This window comes from Dacryopinax primogenitus (genome assembly GCF_000292625.1).
Source record: "Dacryopinax primogenitus strain DJM-731 SS1 chromosome Unknown DACRYscaffold_7, whole genome shotgun sequence".
Classification (NCBI taxonomy): domain Eukaryota; kingdom Fungi; phylum Basidiomycota; class Dacrymycetes; order Dacrymycetales; family Dacrymycetaceae; genus Dacryopinax; species Dacryopinax primogenitus.
Genome location: NW_024467204.1, coordinates 1,285,592 through 1,299,299, shown reverse-complemented (window position 1 = coordinate 1,299,299; position 13,708 = coordinate 1,285,592). Strand labels below are relative to the sequence as shown.

The 13,708-nt window shown below is 50.5% G+C and overlaps 4 protein-coding genes across 4 annotated transcripts; 1 reads left to right on the top strand and 3 right to left on the bottom strand.

The window, feature by feature from the left end:
* Positions 1–886: 886 nt before the first annotated feature.
* DACRYDRAFT_21846 (uncharacterized protein) lies at positions 887–1,868 on the bottom strand. Its single transcript, XM_040772569.1, has 6 exons — positions 1,718–1,868; positions 1,641–1,651; positions 1,528–1,586; positions 1,300–1,463; positions 1,136–1,248; positions 887–1,083 (listed from the first exon to the last, which is right to left on the bottom strand). Exons 1-6 carry the CDS (start codon positions 1,790–1,792, stop codon positions 1,059–1,061), a joined length of 447 nt encoding a protein of 148 aa, XP_040629806.1. The 5' UTR covers positions 1,793–1,868; the 3' UTR covers positions 887–1,058.
* Positions 1,869–2,730: 862 nt separating this feature from the next.
* On the bottom strand, positions 2,731–3,405 carry DACRYDRAFT_106993 (uncharacterized protein; the record flags this gene model as incomplete). The annotated part of the gene is made up of 1 exon (XM_040768369.1): positions 2,731–3,405. One exon carries the CDS (start codon positions 3,403–3,405, stop codon positions 2,731–2,733), a length of 675 nt encoding a protein of 224 aa, XP_040629805.1.
* A 459-nt stretch (positions 3,406–3,864) lies between these two features.
* DACRYDRAFT_50799 (uncharacterized protein) lies at positions 3,865–4,248 on the bottom strand (the record flags this gene model as incomplete). The annotated part of the gene is made up of 1 exon (XM_040775010.1): positions 3,865–4,248. A coding segment is annotated over one exon (384 nt), but the record flags the coding sequence as incomplete, so codon positions are not given.
* Positions 4,249–8,343: 4,095 nt separating this feature from the next.
* On the top strand, positions 8,344–9,222 carry DACRYDRAFT_50746 (uncharacterized protein; the record flags this gene model as incomplete). The annotated part of the gene is made up of 1 exon (XM_040775007.1): positions 8,344–9,222. One exon carries the CDS (start codon positions 8,344–8,346, stop codon positions 9,220–9,222), a length of 879 nt encoding a protein of 292 aa, XP_040629803.1.
* Between the last annotated feature and the right edge of the window lie 4,486 nt (positions 9,223–13,708).

Below are 13,708 nucleotides of genomic sequence, written 5' to 3'. Positions count from 1 at the left end.
AGACGCGGAATCACTGGCATCGCAGGTTATCCAGTCAGGGCGGGTGGCCGGAAGCCGAAAGGTCATATACAAGCCTGTTTCGCATGGCGTTCGCTGGAAAGCATCCGAATCAAAGAGTACAACATGCGAGAATGAAATACCTTGCTGTGAAGCTTTGGTTGGTCACGCTCCGAGAAGACGATCCCGAGATGTTCCCGGAGGCCTTCTTGCCGCAGTACACTGACTATGAAGTCGTAGAGATAAGAAAGGAGAAGTGGAAGCAGTTAAAGGAGCGTTTAGACCGTAAAAAAACTGAGAGTACACCGGATAGCTGATGCGACAACGGAAATTGGACGGCGCTAGTTGGACTTAGTTATTAACCAAACTCTGAGACGCGACTCATGAAGCCGATTATACTATATCTTGGATAGAGTTACTGTGAGACCGAGACGACCCTACTCCGTTCAACGATAACTGTTCATTTTGTCTCTCAGGAGAGTAAGAAGCATGTTCAATAAGTAGGTCTTTTACTTGGAACAAGAGAGTGCGAGGGCCAAGCGGCAGAATTTGAGACATTATTCCGTTGTTCTGGGGATGGAGGCTCCCGCATGTCGGAAGCAAAGTAGAGCAAAAGTTCCAAATATGGTAGTACCTGCCAACCTCGTTAGGGTCCCCCTCCGACGTATCCATCGCCGCACCATCATTGACTTCCAGCTCTGCGCCTTCCCCCTTGCCAGACATTGCAAATGCCAAACTCCACCCTGGGAAGGCCCGCGAACCGTTCAACTGATTGGGCGCCCGCGCGCGGGCGTTCTGTTGAAGGTTTTCCCCTCTCCTCCCAAGATGAACGATCTGCTCCCCCTCCTCTTCCACCATCTCTTTTCCTTTTCGTGCTCATGCCCTTCGATAAATCCTCGTGCATGCTTGTGGGCCACTTGGTTCCTTCCCCTGTGCGGTCATACCTCACCCTTTGGGATAGGGATAGAAGTTCACTTGATAGGGATAGCACCTCGCAAGTGGGTGCTCGCTCCCTGCGCCGATTATCGGCTGCCGCTGCCTGGGTGTAGCGACCCTTGTCCCTATAGGGGTAAGGGCGCTGGACGGGTATTGCATCCGCCTTCCGCCCCGCGAGTACGTAAACTGACCTTTGTTACAGGTCGTTGTGCTTTCTTCCTTCGTCCAGCTTTCTTCCTTCGTCCACCATCTCCAGTTGTTCTTGGTGCGATGGGAGAAGCCAAGCGACCACGTTGGGCGGTTCATCGAATACAGGGAGGCAACATGTGCCGGCCCGAAGATGCATTGACTAACGACCTGATGCAGCCTCGAACCGAAAAGTAGGCGGAAGACTGCAGCAGGAATCCCACGCAAGCTGCCGGAGGACTTCTTGAGAAATCGTGTGGGGACGGAAAGGAATGGCAGCAAAGACGGAGAGGACTTGTTCGTCTTTGAGAGCGAAATAGTTACCATTAAGCTCTGCTCGAAATGTGCGTCCTCAAGCCTGCCAATGCCCAAGTCTCGTGCTTACCGCAGACTACTTGGATTGGAAAGAACACGACTTTGTTATCAACCTTAGCAATGAAAAAGGACCAAAAGATGATTGGGGACCTGTGAGTTCGACCTTATGTCACGCTCAGAATCTGTGCATTAAGTGATTGAAACAGTGGAGAATCTCGTGAGCAGTCCACTTTCCTCGCCTATCTCACTAATTACAATGGGACCAGGCTCATTCCCGTCCTAGGGTCGCAAGTCTCCTGGAAAGGGTACCTGCCGAATTTGGACCGTATTTCGAAGTCAATTCGGTGAAGTTATACATCAAGGATCCAGACCTTGGGCCAAAGGATATGAAGAATGGAGGAGAGTCGACTTTATCTCTCCAAGGACCGGACGAGGCAAGACAGGCATGCGAGTCAATCTGGAGGAAAATAGAGGAGGCTCGACTGGGGGAAGAACGGCTCAACAGCAAACGTCGAGAACCCGGTATGTCACAAGGCGATATACACGACGCTCTGTATCCCTCTACTGGAGAATCGGGTAATGAGGACCTCACTGAATCTGCCCCCGCCCATACCGACCTCGTCAGCGGATCTCCAATAGCCCGCTCTTCGCAATGAGGTCACGAGTACCGAGCCGGTGTCTGCCGGCGGTTCCACGGACACGAAGAGGCAGAACTCCATGGGATCTGGTGCGTCGAGGCCTGAACGAGCATCGCGTCCCATAGCCCAGTTACCTCGACAAGGTTGTGCATGACTGATGCGTGTAGCCGATGGTTACACGGTATCCAATCCGCTTGTAACCGAGCAGGGCTGGGAGCTGTGGGGACCGGTAAACACTCACCGGCTGGAGTGTGAGTTATGACTCAGATCAGGCATCCACAATGACGGGGCGAATGTGAACGAGCTGCAGTGCAGGTCTTATACGGCTGGGCTGCATAGCGCGGAGCATGGTGGGTAGAGCGCGCAAGTGATATGGACACAGTGCAAGAATGAGATTGTAGATCGATGCAACTTGAAATTCACCTCATTGCTATGTGACAAAGAAAGACCTGATACGATCAGCAATCGATATTTTTAGCAATCGGGATAGCATCTTGTCCCCAAACCATCTAAACACTGAAAGAATATGACAATTAGGCCGAGCAATTCCCAGTCGCATTGGTCCGGGCCCCAGTAAAGGCGTGTGCTTCAATCTTTGTGGCCTGGGCAAAGTAACAATGGCATCGATTAAGTAAATGACCCCTCTGGACACATAGCATCACTGTTCGAAGCCATCTGCGGCTTCAGCTTCATCTACTTCGCTTGCAGCGGGATCTCGAATGTTAGTTCTAGACCCCCCATGCAAATTATTGAGAAGTGATGAAAAATCGCTACCGCTTTGCGAGGCGGATCCTGTCTGTATTGTAGAGTTCTCACCTAGAACTTCGTTGAGATATAGCGACGAAGGGGTATGGCTGCCAGAGTTGGAAGATGTCTCCGAGAGAGTGTCCAGGTTTGGGTCGTACAGGGGAGGCAGATCTAGTGCTGATGCCCTGAGGTTTGGTAAAGTTGTTTCGATAAGGTGATGCAATGCCTGGTTTTGTTGTACCACATCCCTCTCCAGTAACTGAAGGCTCTCGGTGATTTCCCCCTCCAAACGGCCCGAACGGTCATTTAACTGATGCTGCTCTGTGGAGAGTTTCCGCTCCAAACTCTTCAGATCAACGATGCCGAACCATAGCGCGGAAGCGATGGTGATGCAAACCACAGGAACTGGGAAGATCCTGAGTTGGCCTGCCACAGTAGTGTTCCACAATATCATTGCCAAAACAGAGGCAGTCCAGACCGTCGTTGCTGTCCAGAATGTCTTATCCCAAAGAGATGTAGTCCACGCTCTGCAGAGACATTGAGCGGGACCACTGTGTAAAGAGGAAGCTGCCCAGTGAGGTGTCATCTTGTAACGCGGAGGATGTCTAAAGACTGCGGCTGCTCAGGCTTTTATTTGTGAAGCAAGAGCAGAATTCCGTCATTTGGTAACCATTGGTACAGACTCCGTTGCCACCACGTAGTCCAGTCTCAACGCCTGTAACCTGTCCTACACCTTCCAAGGCCCTCGGTTTACCATCGCATTAACCAGCAAAATTGTATCTGTATTGTTCAGCTATCTCGGTTGTGTTTCACTAGCTATGCTCCGGGTACTGTCGATTTGATGATATGTTGGGATGAGGAATGATGGGATGGAGTATGAATTTGCCTTATCGTACGTTGAGGTAGCCGATACACTTACAGGCCGAAGGCCCTTGTACAGTACCTGATCTGTATCTCATCTCTCTGTTCAGGGCGGAGAAGTCTGACATGTATCCCCCTTATCCACTGCCAGGATAGGTATAGTTATTGGCTCTCCTGTCTATAATCAGCGAAAAGTAGAAACAACCCAGGTTAGCACCAACCACCCCGTGAACACCCAAGTCATGTTTTTTATGACAGCATCCTTGTCTCCGTTGAAGGTACCGTTCAACTCTTGGAATGCTGAAACTGTTAAATCCAGAGAGGCGTTGGTGTGAACCCAACTCTGATCGAAAGCATCCACGACCCACACGGTAACAACCCGGTCATTTGCCGGGTTGTGGACTTCAAGCTCCAAGCCACAATACATTGCTTTTTCCAGTGCCAAATCAGAGTCGTAAGACTGGTTCATCACAGCATAAGGTATGGCCGCTCCCTTCCAATTGTCTTGATACTCAAGGGCACACCACGATCTCCCGTTGGTGGAGTCGCTTGAATCATCCGTTCGAAAACATGCTATGCAGTGTTAACTGAACGAACGCCGAAGCAAAAGAAGGTCGCACATCCAATTCCATCTCCTTCAGTGCTAATGCCTTGAAATCCGGGGATGGATTCCACCCCGACCCATGTTCTATCAACAGCGGGCAATGATGATGAACCGGGAAGAAGGCCACTGTAAGTTTGACTTAAGCATCGAGCTGTGGAGAAGGACACTTGAACGATGACACAGGCAATCAGTGGCAGCGCTGAGAGTGAAGAGACGGGAAACATTATTGTACGGCACAGAAGCACACGTTAGCTCAATAGCCCCTAATGTATATATGGGCGCGTTCTTGAGCCGCATGGTGGTCACCATGACTACGTGCATCCGTGCCTCCGATGACGTCCACCCAGCATGGACGGCGCACCAAACGGAGTCAAGGCAACCTTTGCCATCACATTGAGGGCAATAGCTTCTTTGCTGAGATTGTGCTTGTGGTCTCGGCCCATGCAATCTCGGGACAGGTCTTACCGAGGGGCGTCGAACGAAGTACATAGGGTTACGCATGTCTGTCCCGCGTATGTTGTAGCATCAAGTAGGGCAACAAGCCCCAAGGAACCAGCCCCTGTAGGATTGCCGACTTACAACAGTTGGTTCAACGGTCAAGCCCTACCACTGCCGAGCAAGTTGCAATCAAAACATGGATCGGGCAACAATTCTCAATCACAACAATCTGTAAGCCCTAGCAGGTTTTGCCCCACAAGAAGAACGAGGTGTGCAAGCTAGGCACCTTTCAACAAATGATGTGGTAGTGCCCACTCATGGCAACATTTACCTCAAATCGGAGAAGGATGTGCTGACGCTCTTGGAGGGCGTCAGACAAGGCCGTCTTCCCCTCATCTGGAGGCATCTAACAGAGGAAGAGAGCATCAGACTTGCTCGTCCCTGGTCTGCATTCGTGTTTGCCAAAGGTAGAGGCATGCTGCGATGGACTGATGGACGAGCTTGGTCTGGATCGTACCGTCTGGGAAGAGCTTTTGTATATTCTGAGTTGGAAGGAGTACCCTTGTATGAGAACCGTAAGAATGGTAGCGCTCGGACTGGTTGGTAATTGCTTGATCTCTTACAACTTGAGATGATGCTGATCTGGAACTCTAGCCAGTCGAGCACAAGCATGGGTCGCGTTCGCAATCGCGGGCTAGAATTGAAGGTTGGCGGATTAAGCAAATACACGTACTCGGTATTCGCACTGAATCCCGACTACCCAAAGGCACCACCCAATCGGTACCAGGTCGTTTGGTATACCTCTTCTATGCAGAAACCATGGAACGTATTGACGGTTCAAAGTGACCCTACATTAAGAGATGTTGTCATACCGTCTGATACTTGGCTCGGAGCGAACGGGACTATACTTCCTCAGCGGACAAGTGGTGCTATCTTTGATTCCCGTACTGCTCGTGCACCCAAGTGCAGCCAAGGACGACGGTATCACAGCTCGCAATCTATCGAAAGGAGCACTTGCAGAGATACCCATACGAGACCTTCCCAGATTGTGAGCCCGCGTCCACCGGTGCCGCCCGAGAAACGACCAGCAGCAACGGTTCCGTCGACCACAATGTTACCCCGCCCCACAGGCTACGAGGACTCCACTTCTGAAACTCCTGTGAAGGGCCCATTGAGGCTTCCATCGTTCCGGGAAGTTCTCCATCTTACTGGTGCTCCCATACTTCCACGACTTGATGAGACTCTGGCACGTAGAGCAAACACTCAATGCAGAACTGCGAAGAGAACTACAGCCAACTATATCTAAGGGTATACGTTCCGGAGTCGGTTTTGGCATGCCCTTAGAGAGTTCATATAAGAGACATGTCCATAGAGAGAGCCATTTTTGTGGGGATTTTCCGACCATTTTGATGGCACGGAAACATATACCCTAGCAGAGTATTCACTTAGACAGAGTCGACTCTAGTTGAATCATCATATTCACCATTGCAGTACGCAGCCCTATACACATAACTGCATTCTGTCCACTCCGACCGCGATACTCGGGGAGACAATTCTTCGGCCGAAGAGGGACTATAGCCCATCTTCCAAAGAGGTCTGAGGCCGTGTTTGGCTCTAGTTAACTCACAAAATGTCGGCGTGGTTATTACTGTGGCTATTCCAAAACCTCATGTTACATTCAGATATCTGTAGTCTGGGTTACCTCTCCACAACGCCAAAGACTGCTTCTTCGTCTGGTGACTTACGAAAACTGAGGGTGGGGGAATGGAGTGGGGGGGCGGTGCGGTATGGGATGCACTACCGGCGTAGAACGTAGGGGAGGGCAAGTGAAAGTCACGTTCCTAGCAGGAATGTCTCCAAACCGTGGGTAACAGGAGCAGCGGCTATCCTGGTACTGATGTGCTGAAATTTCCAGGGACACATCATGCTCTCTGGGTGGCCCCATCGACTGGGGCTGTGATTTCAGGTCTTCCTCTTCGATACCAGCCACTCCATTTTTTCTATCGCTTTTTGTTGTCTGCCTCTTTCTCTTGTGACTATCCCAGACAGCAAGAAGGGCATTTATGGACCAGCCATGTCGATGTGGTATACCTGCACCACGCAAACGAGCTAAGATAGTGGCCTTAGCCTCACGTTTAGAGCGCTTCCCAGGATGTGGGGACATTTAGGTGCCATCGGTTCGGCAACCCCTTCAAATGTGGTTAAGAACTGACTATATATGAGGATAACGTTCCCCGTTGTTTCCATGGTAACTACCCTAGTTGGTATGTCTCCGGAAAAGTAGTAATTTCAACATCTATTCAGACCCAGTACTATGGTGATACTGGAAGGAACGGATCCACGTGCATCTTAGAGTACGTTCTCGATTACACTCAGATGTCCGCTCTTTGCCTCCTTTCTAGTAGATTCTAGTTTACTAAGGGGCCCCGAGGCCTACTGTGTTTCCAAAAGCAACCAGTACGGTTAGCACAACGCGCATCAGCACTCTGGTCCATACTTCCCATAGTAGGTTGATTAGGGCACGTTCGGGTTCAGGGTCAGGAGAAGGGGGGACAAGTTGGTCTGCTATGCTCATGCCTTCTTGCTCCTTATCCAAGTCAAGGCCGATGAGCTGCCGCAATAAAACGCATATTAGGGACAGGTGCTATCCTTTCTATATTAGAAGTTATTGTGATACTGTATCGGGATCATCTGATTCAGTTGTGATGTTGAGTCCGTATTAGGTTGCCCGAGATGACTGCCCCCTGGGCAGTGCAACAACAGCGGCACCCTGCCGCAAGATCCTCTATCTGAGGTTCTCCGCCACAACCACAAGCTTTCGATTCTTTGGTCAAGGTGATGTCTTAAAATGAATGAGAGGCCGGTTTTCGCCGTCCCGGCCCATCTTTTAATCTTTACTCAGAAGATGAGTTTTGTTACATGGGTCACGGAAGTTCGGTGGGAATGGGTGAAGGATTAGTACGTATGACGCTATCCCTCCTCGCTTGGCCTGATGGATCACGCTAGTCAGAGCAATCCTGGGCATGCAACGCCCACAATCCAGGCCGGGTTTGCCCTTTCGAGCTTGGGAAAGCTGAGGAGAAGAGCGACTGGGGGGTTCCCTCACGACGTGGCGTATGCAAGACATCATATGTCACCTCGATTCCAAACAACCGGGCTGTGATGTCGTCCAGCACATAGGTTTTCTTGGGGACGGTTGTCATGACACTGTCAAGCCAGGTGAATAAGAGGACAGGATGTCATGTACCCCAGCTGAACCATTCCAGCCTTACAAGCCTTCATGAGGCCCCGGACGACAGTTTCAAGCTTACGTCGATGGCTAGACAACAAGCCTGTGGTCGTTCGAATTGAGTTTTGGACATTGCCGTTGATATTTCTGTTCGCCGTTGCCTGTGCCCTTATCGCGGTGTTCTTTCCGACCCAAGAACTCTTCTCCGTCCCCCTCTTGAGGTGGGTGGTATGGATAGAAGCGATTGCAGTGTATTGGTGGTTCGAGCTCCTCATCTGCATGGTCATCAGGCTCTCTCTGCGACTTCGGTCTGTTGAAAAGTTCCACTTTCAGATCAAGCTCGGTGCTACGACTTCGCGCAGAAGGTGTTCAACTTCTTTGTCAACCCGATGATGTCAGCTGGGAGAACTACAGAGGCCGCCAGTCTAAGCTCTTCGGACACCCTGATGATGAAAGTTGATGACATTCAGCGGCACTTTGTTCCGGAAATCTGCCATATAGTTGCCTTTGAAAAACTGGACCGGAGTGGGAATGGTAGCCTGACGCAAAAGGAGTTTGAAATGGCGTGCTGTGCACTCTCAGTGGAGTCCGCACATCTGAGTATTAGTGAAATGTCGATGGAGACGCTCGTACGGAGACTCGACACCTTTCTCAACGCAGCGTGGTGCTTCTCGGCTCTTTTTATTCTTACCGCATGCGTTCATTCTCAGCTCTATGGATCACTGGTGGCAGTCGGCGGTTTTCTTCTAGCACTATCATGGCTCTTTGGTGGTATTGCGTCGGAGTTTCTTTCTTGTGTTTTATTCGTAATTGTTGTGCATTCCTACGACTGCGGGGACTTAATCAGGCTAAACTCCGAGACGCTTCAGGTCAAAGAGATATTCCTTTTGAATACGCGGTTCATAAGCTCTCAAGGACATACGGTACTAATTTCTAACTCAGAGCTTTCTCGGAGCAAGATGGAAAACTTTCGGCTGACTCAACCAACGGAAGAGTTCACAGTTGATGTAGACTACGCGACCACAATGGATCAGCTTGACGATCTGCGGGACAGAATGTTGAGATTTCTTCGTTCCGAATCGCGCACATATATTCCTGAGTTTCGCCTCGTTATCCAGGATATTCCTTCCCAAGGATGCCTTCGTCTCACTGTTCCCATCCTGTACAAAGCCAGTTGGCCTCGAAACATTGAACATGGCAAGTTTAGAAGTCAGTGGCTGTACGCCTTCAAAGAACAATTGCGGATTGTGATGATATGCGGTCCTGTATGAACCCTGGCTAAGAAAGCTAATGAATCCGTTCCCTGCCAGATCGAGTCTGGTTTGGCCCATTTCGGCCCCTGATAATAGCCATTAATAAGACCGCCCAAAATTTGATTTGACAGGAGTTCGAGTCAGGTAGACTACGTGATACTTGCCCTTCAAGGACAGATTCTGTTCTCGCTTCCTCCCGTAAGCCTGCCCTCACTTTCAGCCAGTAGTTGCAAGTGGACAACGTCAGCCAGTCTTGCCACACAGGTTAAGTGTTTGGCCCAACCTTCTGTTTCAGAACACCTCAAGTCGTCAACGCTCGTCAACGCCACGCCCCAGCCTTGTATGGCTCACAAATGCCTGCCTCTGGGTGGTGCGGCTGCTCGGTAAAATATGCTAATCCCCTCGTCAACTTTACCGCAGAGTTTGTTGAAGCTGCAAGATACGTGAGGTAGCCCTCTCTATGCAGAAAGGGACTTGAACTGCATCGATGAGCTCAAAGTCGCGAGCTGAGCGAGAGAGCCTGTAATGCCGCCGAGATCCAGGAGCTAGTGAATGTACACATCCTGGATCCATATGGGTAATGCGTCCATCCAAGCGGTACTAAGTCAAGCGACATAAGAGTTAATTGCAAGTTATTTCCGACAGACAGTGCACATCTTGTGAAAGCGTACCTGCGTCCGTGCATGTTACCTAGTGCTATATCTTCTACAAGGCATTTTCCGGCTATTGGAAGGCCGTATGGTTGCACCGTTGACGTAAGTGTGCCGGGCGTCTGCTGCCAACCCTCGATCCCTTCTCCTCCCCACACTCTCCTCTTCCCGCTCCTTCGCCCTCTCCGTCGCCCTCTCCTCCGGCCCCATCCCCCCCTCCTTCCCTCCCGTTCGCGCTCTAGCGCTTACCGCCCTCAACATACGATTTTCGACCTGACCCAGCTGTATCTCAAGACCCGCTTGTCCAACTATGCTCTTGGCTTGAACATCCGCGTCTATGGGGGACGAGTCACGATCATCTATGGCTCACATACACAAGCCCAAGCCAGCTACCCTAAAAGATGGAAGTATAAATCAAGCCGAATACCTTGTTTACGCATTCCACGAGCGACCAGTTCGTCATGCCAAATCTGTACTTGGCTGAAGCACCTATCATTCCACGTTATTGGGAATACAATCAAGGTTATTACACGTCTCCTTCACGAGAGAATCGAACAGTCGGGGGGCTCTCTGGCGAGCTGCATTTCGCGACTCAGGGTCCTGGCCAGTGGGTGACGCAGAGCTGGAAACGTGCAGCCCGAATAAGCAAAGAACCCTTCTGCGTCGTATAGTGCTCAAGGTCCTTGAGTCTTAAAGAAATAGCGTCTCTCGATGCCCCAAACATTGTCTGATGCTTTTCAAGTGGGCAATACTTTGGGTAAAGCGAGATCAACTCTCAAAAGCTCTTGTGTACTAAGTTATTTCAAAACATATTACTCCTTCACACATACCAGTGGGTGAAGAAGCATGATTGGATTAGTCCGACTTTGTCTAGGAGATAGTATCTAGAGCGGTTCAGTCCTATCGAAAATTAAATGCAAGATCTTCATGGCTGCGATGGGGATCCAACGCCAATGAATCATATTTTGCGGGTAGATTCCTGCTCGACGAGCTGTTCTGTCTCCGCATCAACCCAGTCCGCAAAATCCGTTCCAATGCCGGAGTTCAGGTAATGGAGCTGCCAACCAATGCGCGTTGTCAGACGCGCCTTTGTTAGACCCGAAGCTCTTATATCAGGCTCATTCTTGATGCCTTCATAGATAATTTCCACGTGCTTGCTGTGCTCGACCGGCGGCTTCTCGACGTTTCTCCATTCATACTGAATGACGGAGCCAGGAATAAAATTTCTTACACTTCTCCCCACGGTAGGTACTTCGGTTTTCCCGTTTTGCTTCCTCCAAACGAAGTGAATACCATCCCATAGATCTTGGTTGCTGCTTGGCAGTAGCTTCCTATGATCTCCGCGCCGAATCTTTGCAATTGCTTCTTCTATCTGACTGGGGGTTGCTTCATAGGGTGGTCCGGGGTGTCTAAGAATAAGCTCTCTCCGAGACTAGAGGCAATAATAAATACAATTTCGTGAGGGTGAATGGTCAACGCCCTACCAGGACGTCCATTCGCTGAGCCTTTGACATGTGCCTGTTCCATTGAAACGCACCTTTGACCGCCGTTGTCGGTTGACGAGGCCGCCTTATGTCGGCTGACTTGGGTGTGAGTTGAGACACCTTGTGTATGCCTGCATAATCCGAGTCGTGACCAGCTTGGGGATCTATTTGAGGGAAGTGAGTATTGCCCCTTCCTGACTGTGCGGATTGTGGGGGTTCCACATCCCCCATGAAGATATCCGTCCTAGGACTCTCTGGAGCAGCAACAGTGTTCTGAATAGCATTGTGCTCCATGCCCCCCCGGTCTGAGAATAGCATCTCCATTGACTCGTGCATGGATGAGATCTGGGAAGCTTGCTGCGATTGCTGTTGCGCCAGAAGCTGTTCCATGCTGGCCCTCGATGCCGCCACAGACTCTCGAATTGCCCCAAGAATCTCTTCGCTTTGCTGCTTAGCACGTAAGTCTCCTTCTCTCTGCTGCTCGACCAGAATAAGCCTCAGACCATGGAAGAGGTCTTGCATCCAGGTAGGTGGTGATTTCTCCAACGGCGGGCGGGACGATTCACCGTGGCCTAAATGCTTCGGGATCAACCCCTTAAGCTGGTCAGGGACTAAGGTTGTCTCCCTCGAGTCTTGAAGAGTAGCTTCCCTGGGCTCAGTTTTTACGGCAATATTGGTTTCTTCTAGCCCTCCATATTCCTGATGAAGATCTGGTTGGTACTCATTGTCCATTACCTCATCCTCACCCGTGTACGGTTGACCTGGGCGGTCAGGAGGGGCGCTGTAGATAAGCCTGTTGTCATCGCCTGGAGTAAGAATTGTTTGGGCCATTGCGAAGATACAGCAAATCCAGTCTGTATAGCTGTCCCTTTATAACTCTGCTGGCACTATGAGATGACTCTGCATACAGCGGCAAGCTGGTTGGCATGGCAAACAAAGTAAGGTCGAACTCCGTGGTAGACTGGGCGTGTTACCTTGACTACAGCGGACGTTGTTGAGGCTAGAACCCCAGACCTTGTCTACGGTGATCTGTCCTAGAGCCCACCAGCAGGCTATTTCGGCTGATAAGCTCGATCGAACGCTTGTAACCCCACAAGATCTCTACAAGTGCACTTGAAGAACATGGCGAAGCTATCAATACTTTCACCAACGCAGACAATGATGCGTCTCGAGGTCATGGACCGAAGCCTAAGTCCGGAAGAGTTTACAATGTGTGTGGGCAAGGGCGTGTCATGCTATAACTCCCGCGGGCGTGTCCTTTCCAACCCGGGCCCGAACAATATCGTAGAGCTTTCGCTTAGTGGATCCTCGACCCCGCACTCACGCCCTTGAAAGGCCGAAACACTCATCGCTTGTGTCGCACTACCTGCAATTATGTAGCAAGAGAACATGGAAATCTCCTCCGTCACCCAGCGTTAAGTTCCCATGGGGATCACTTCGCACCCGCATCACCCCTATAAAAGGACATCTTCGCATCTCTGCTTGACAGCAAAAAACCCACTGCTCAGGTATGGCATACTGGTGTGCCCTTTCCGGCAATACCCTTTATGACGATGGAAAGGGACTGTCTCGACGATGCGAGCCTTCCTCGCACCGGTTTACGGAGCTGAGATCATATTCCATGTCGTCAACTCAACTGGGGCAATTGTTTTTCCCCAAGGTGCCTTGTAATGCAAAGCAGTCCGATGACTCCAGGAACTATGCAATTCTCTCTTGCGCGACGGGGTCGGATTTCGGATCGAAATATTGGCAAGCATGACAGCTTATGCGAAATTAGTGAACACGTCCCGCAATGCCACGCTTGTGATCAGGGGGACAGAACTACAACCTCGAGAAGAGGCAGCCTTGCAGTTGGAGGACGTGATATACTTGAATAGGGAGGCAGCAGAATCTTTTTCATTGTCCTTAAGTTAGTCTCTATGTGTGTTCATTCATACGATTGGCTTACTTTGGCTGCAATTAGGTTGGAGATTCCATGGTCCTACGTGGGATGCATATAGTGCGACGGTCAGCGAACACAAGTCGTATCCTCACAAGTATACTTATAGGGTTTGCAAAAGAGCGTGGTGGGTCAAGGCGGGTTTGACATCCTGTACAAAGCGAGGGACTTGACCACAGCGACAGACGTGGAAATGAAGCGATTTCTTCGGTGGCAGACTACACCAGGCAAATTTCGGCGCAACAAAAAGAATCAAGCCGTCCTGGGGATTGCGCTGCATACAAATGAAGAGGCAATTCTGAGCATTCTGCCTGCCCATGTGGAGCGCGTCCTGTCCTACAATCCTTCCTGCACTGACGGTCCTTCTCACACAGCCGAATATCATAAGGCTTCATGAGTGTCTCCCCGGCCCTGCATGCAGCGACTTAGTC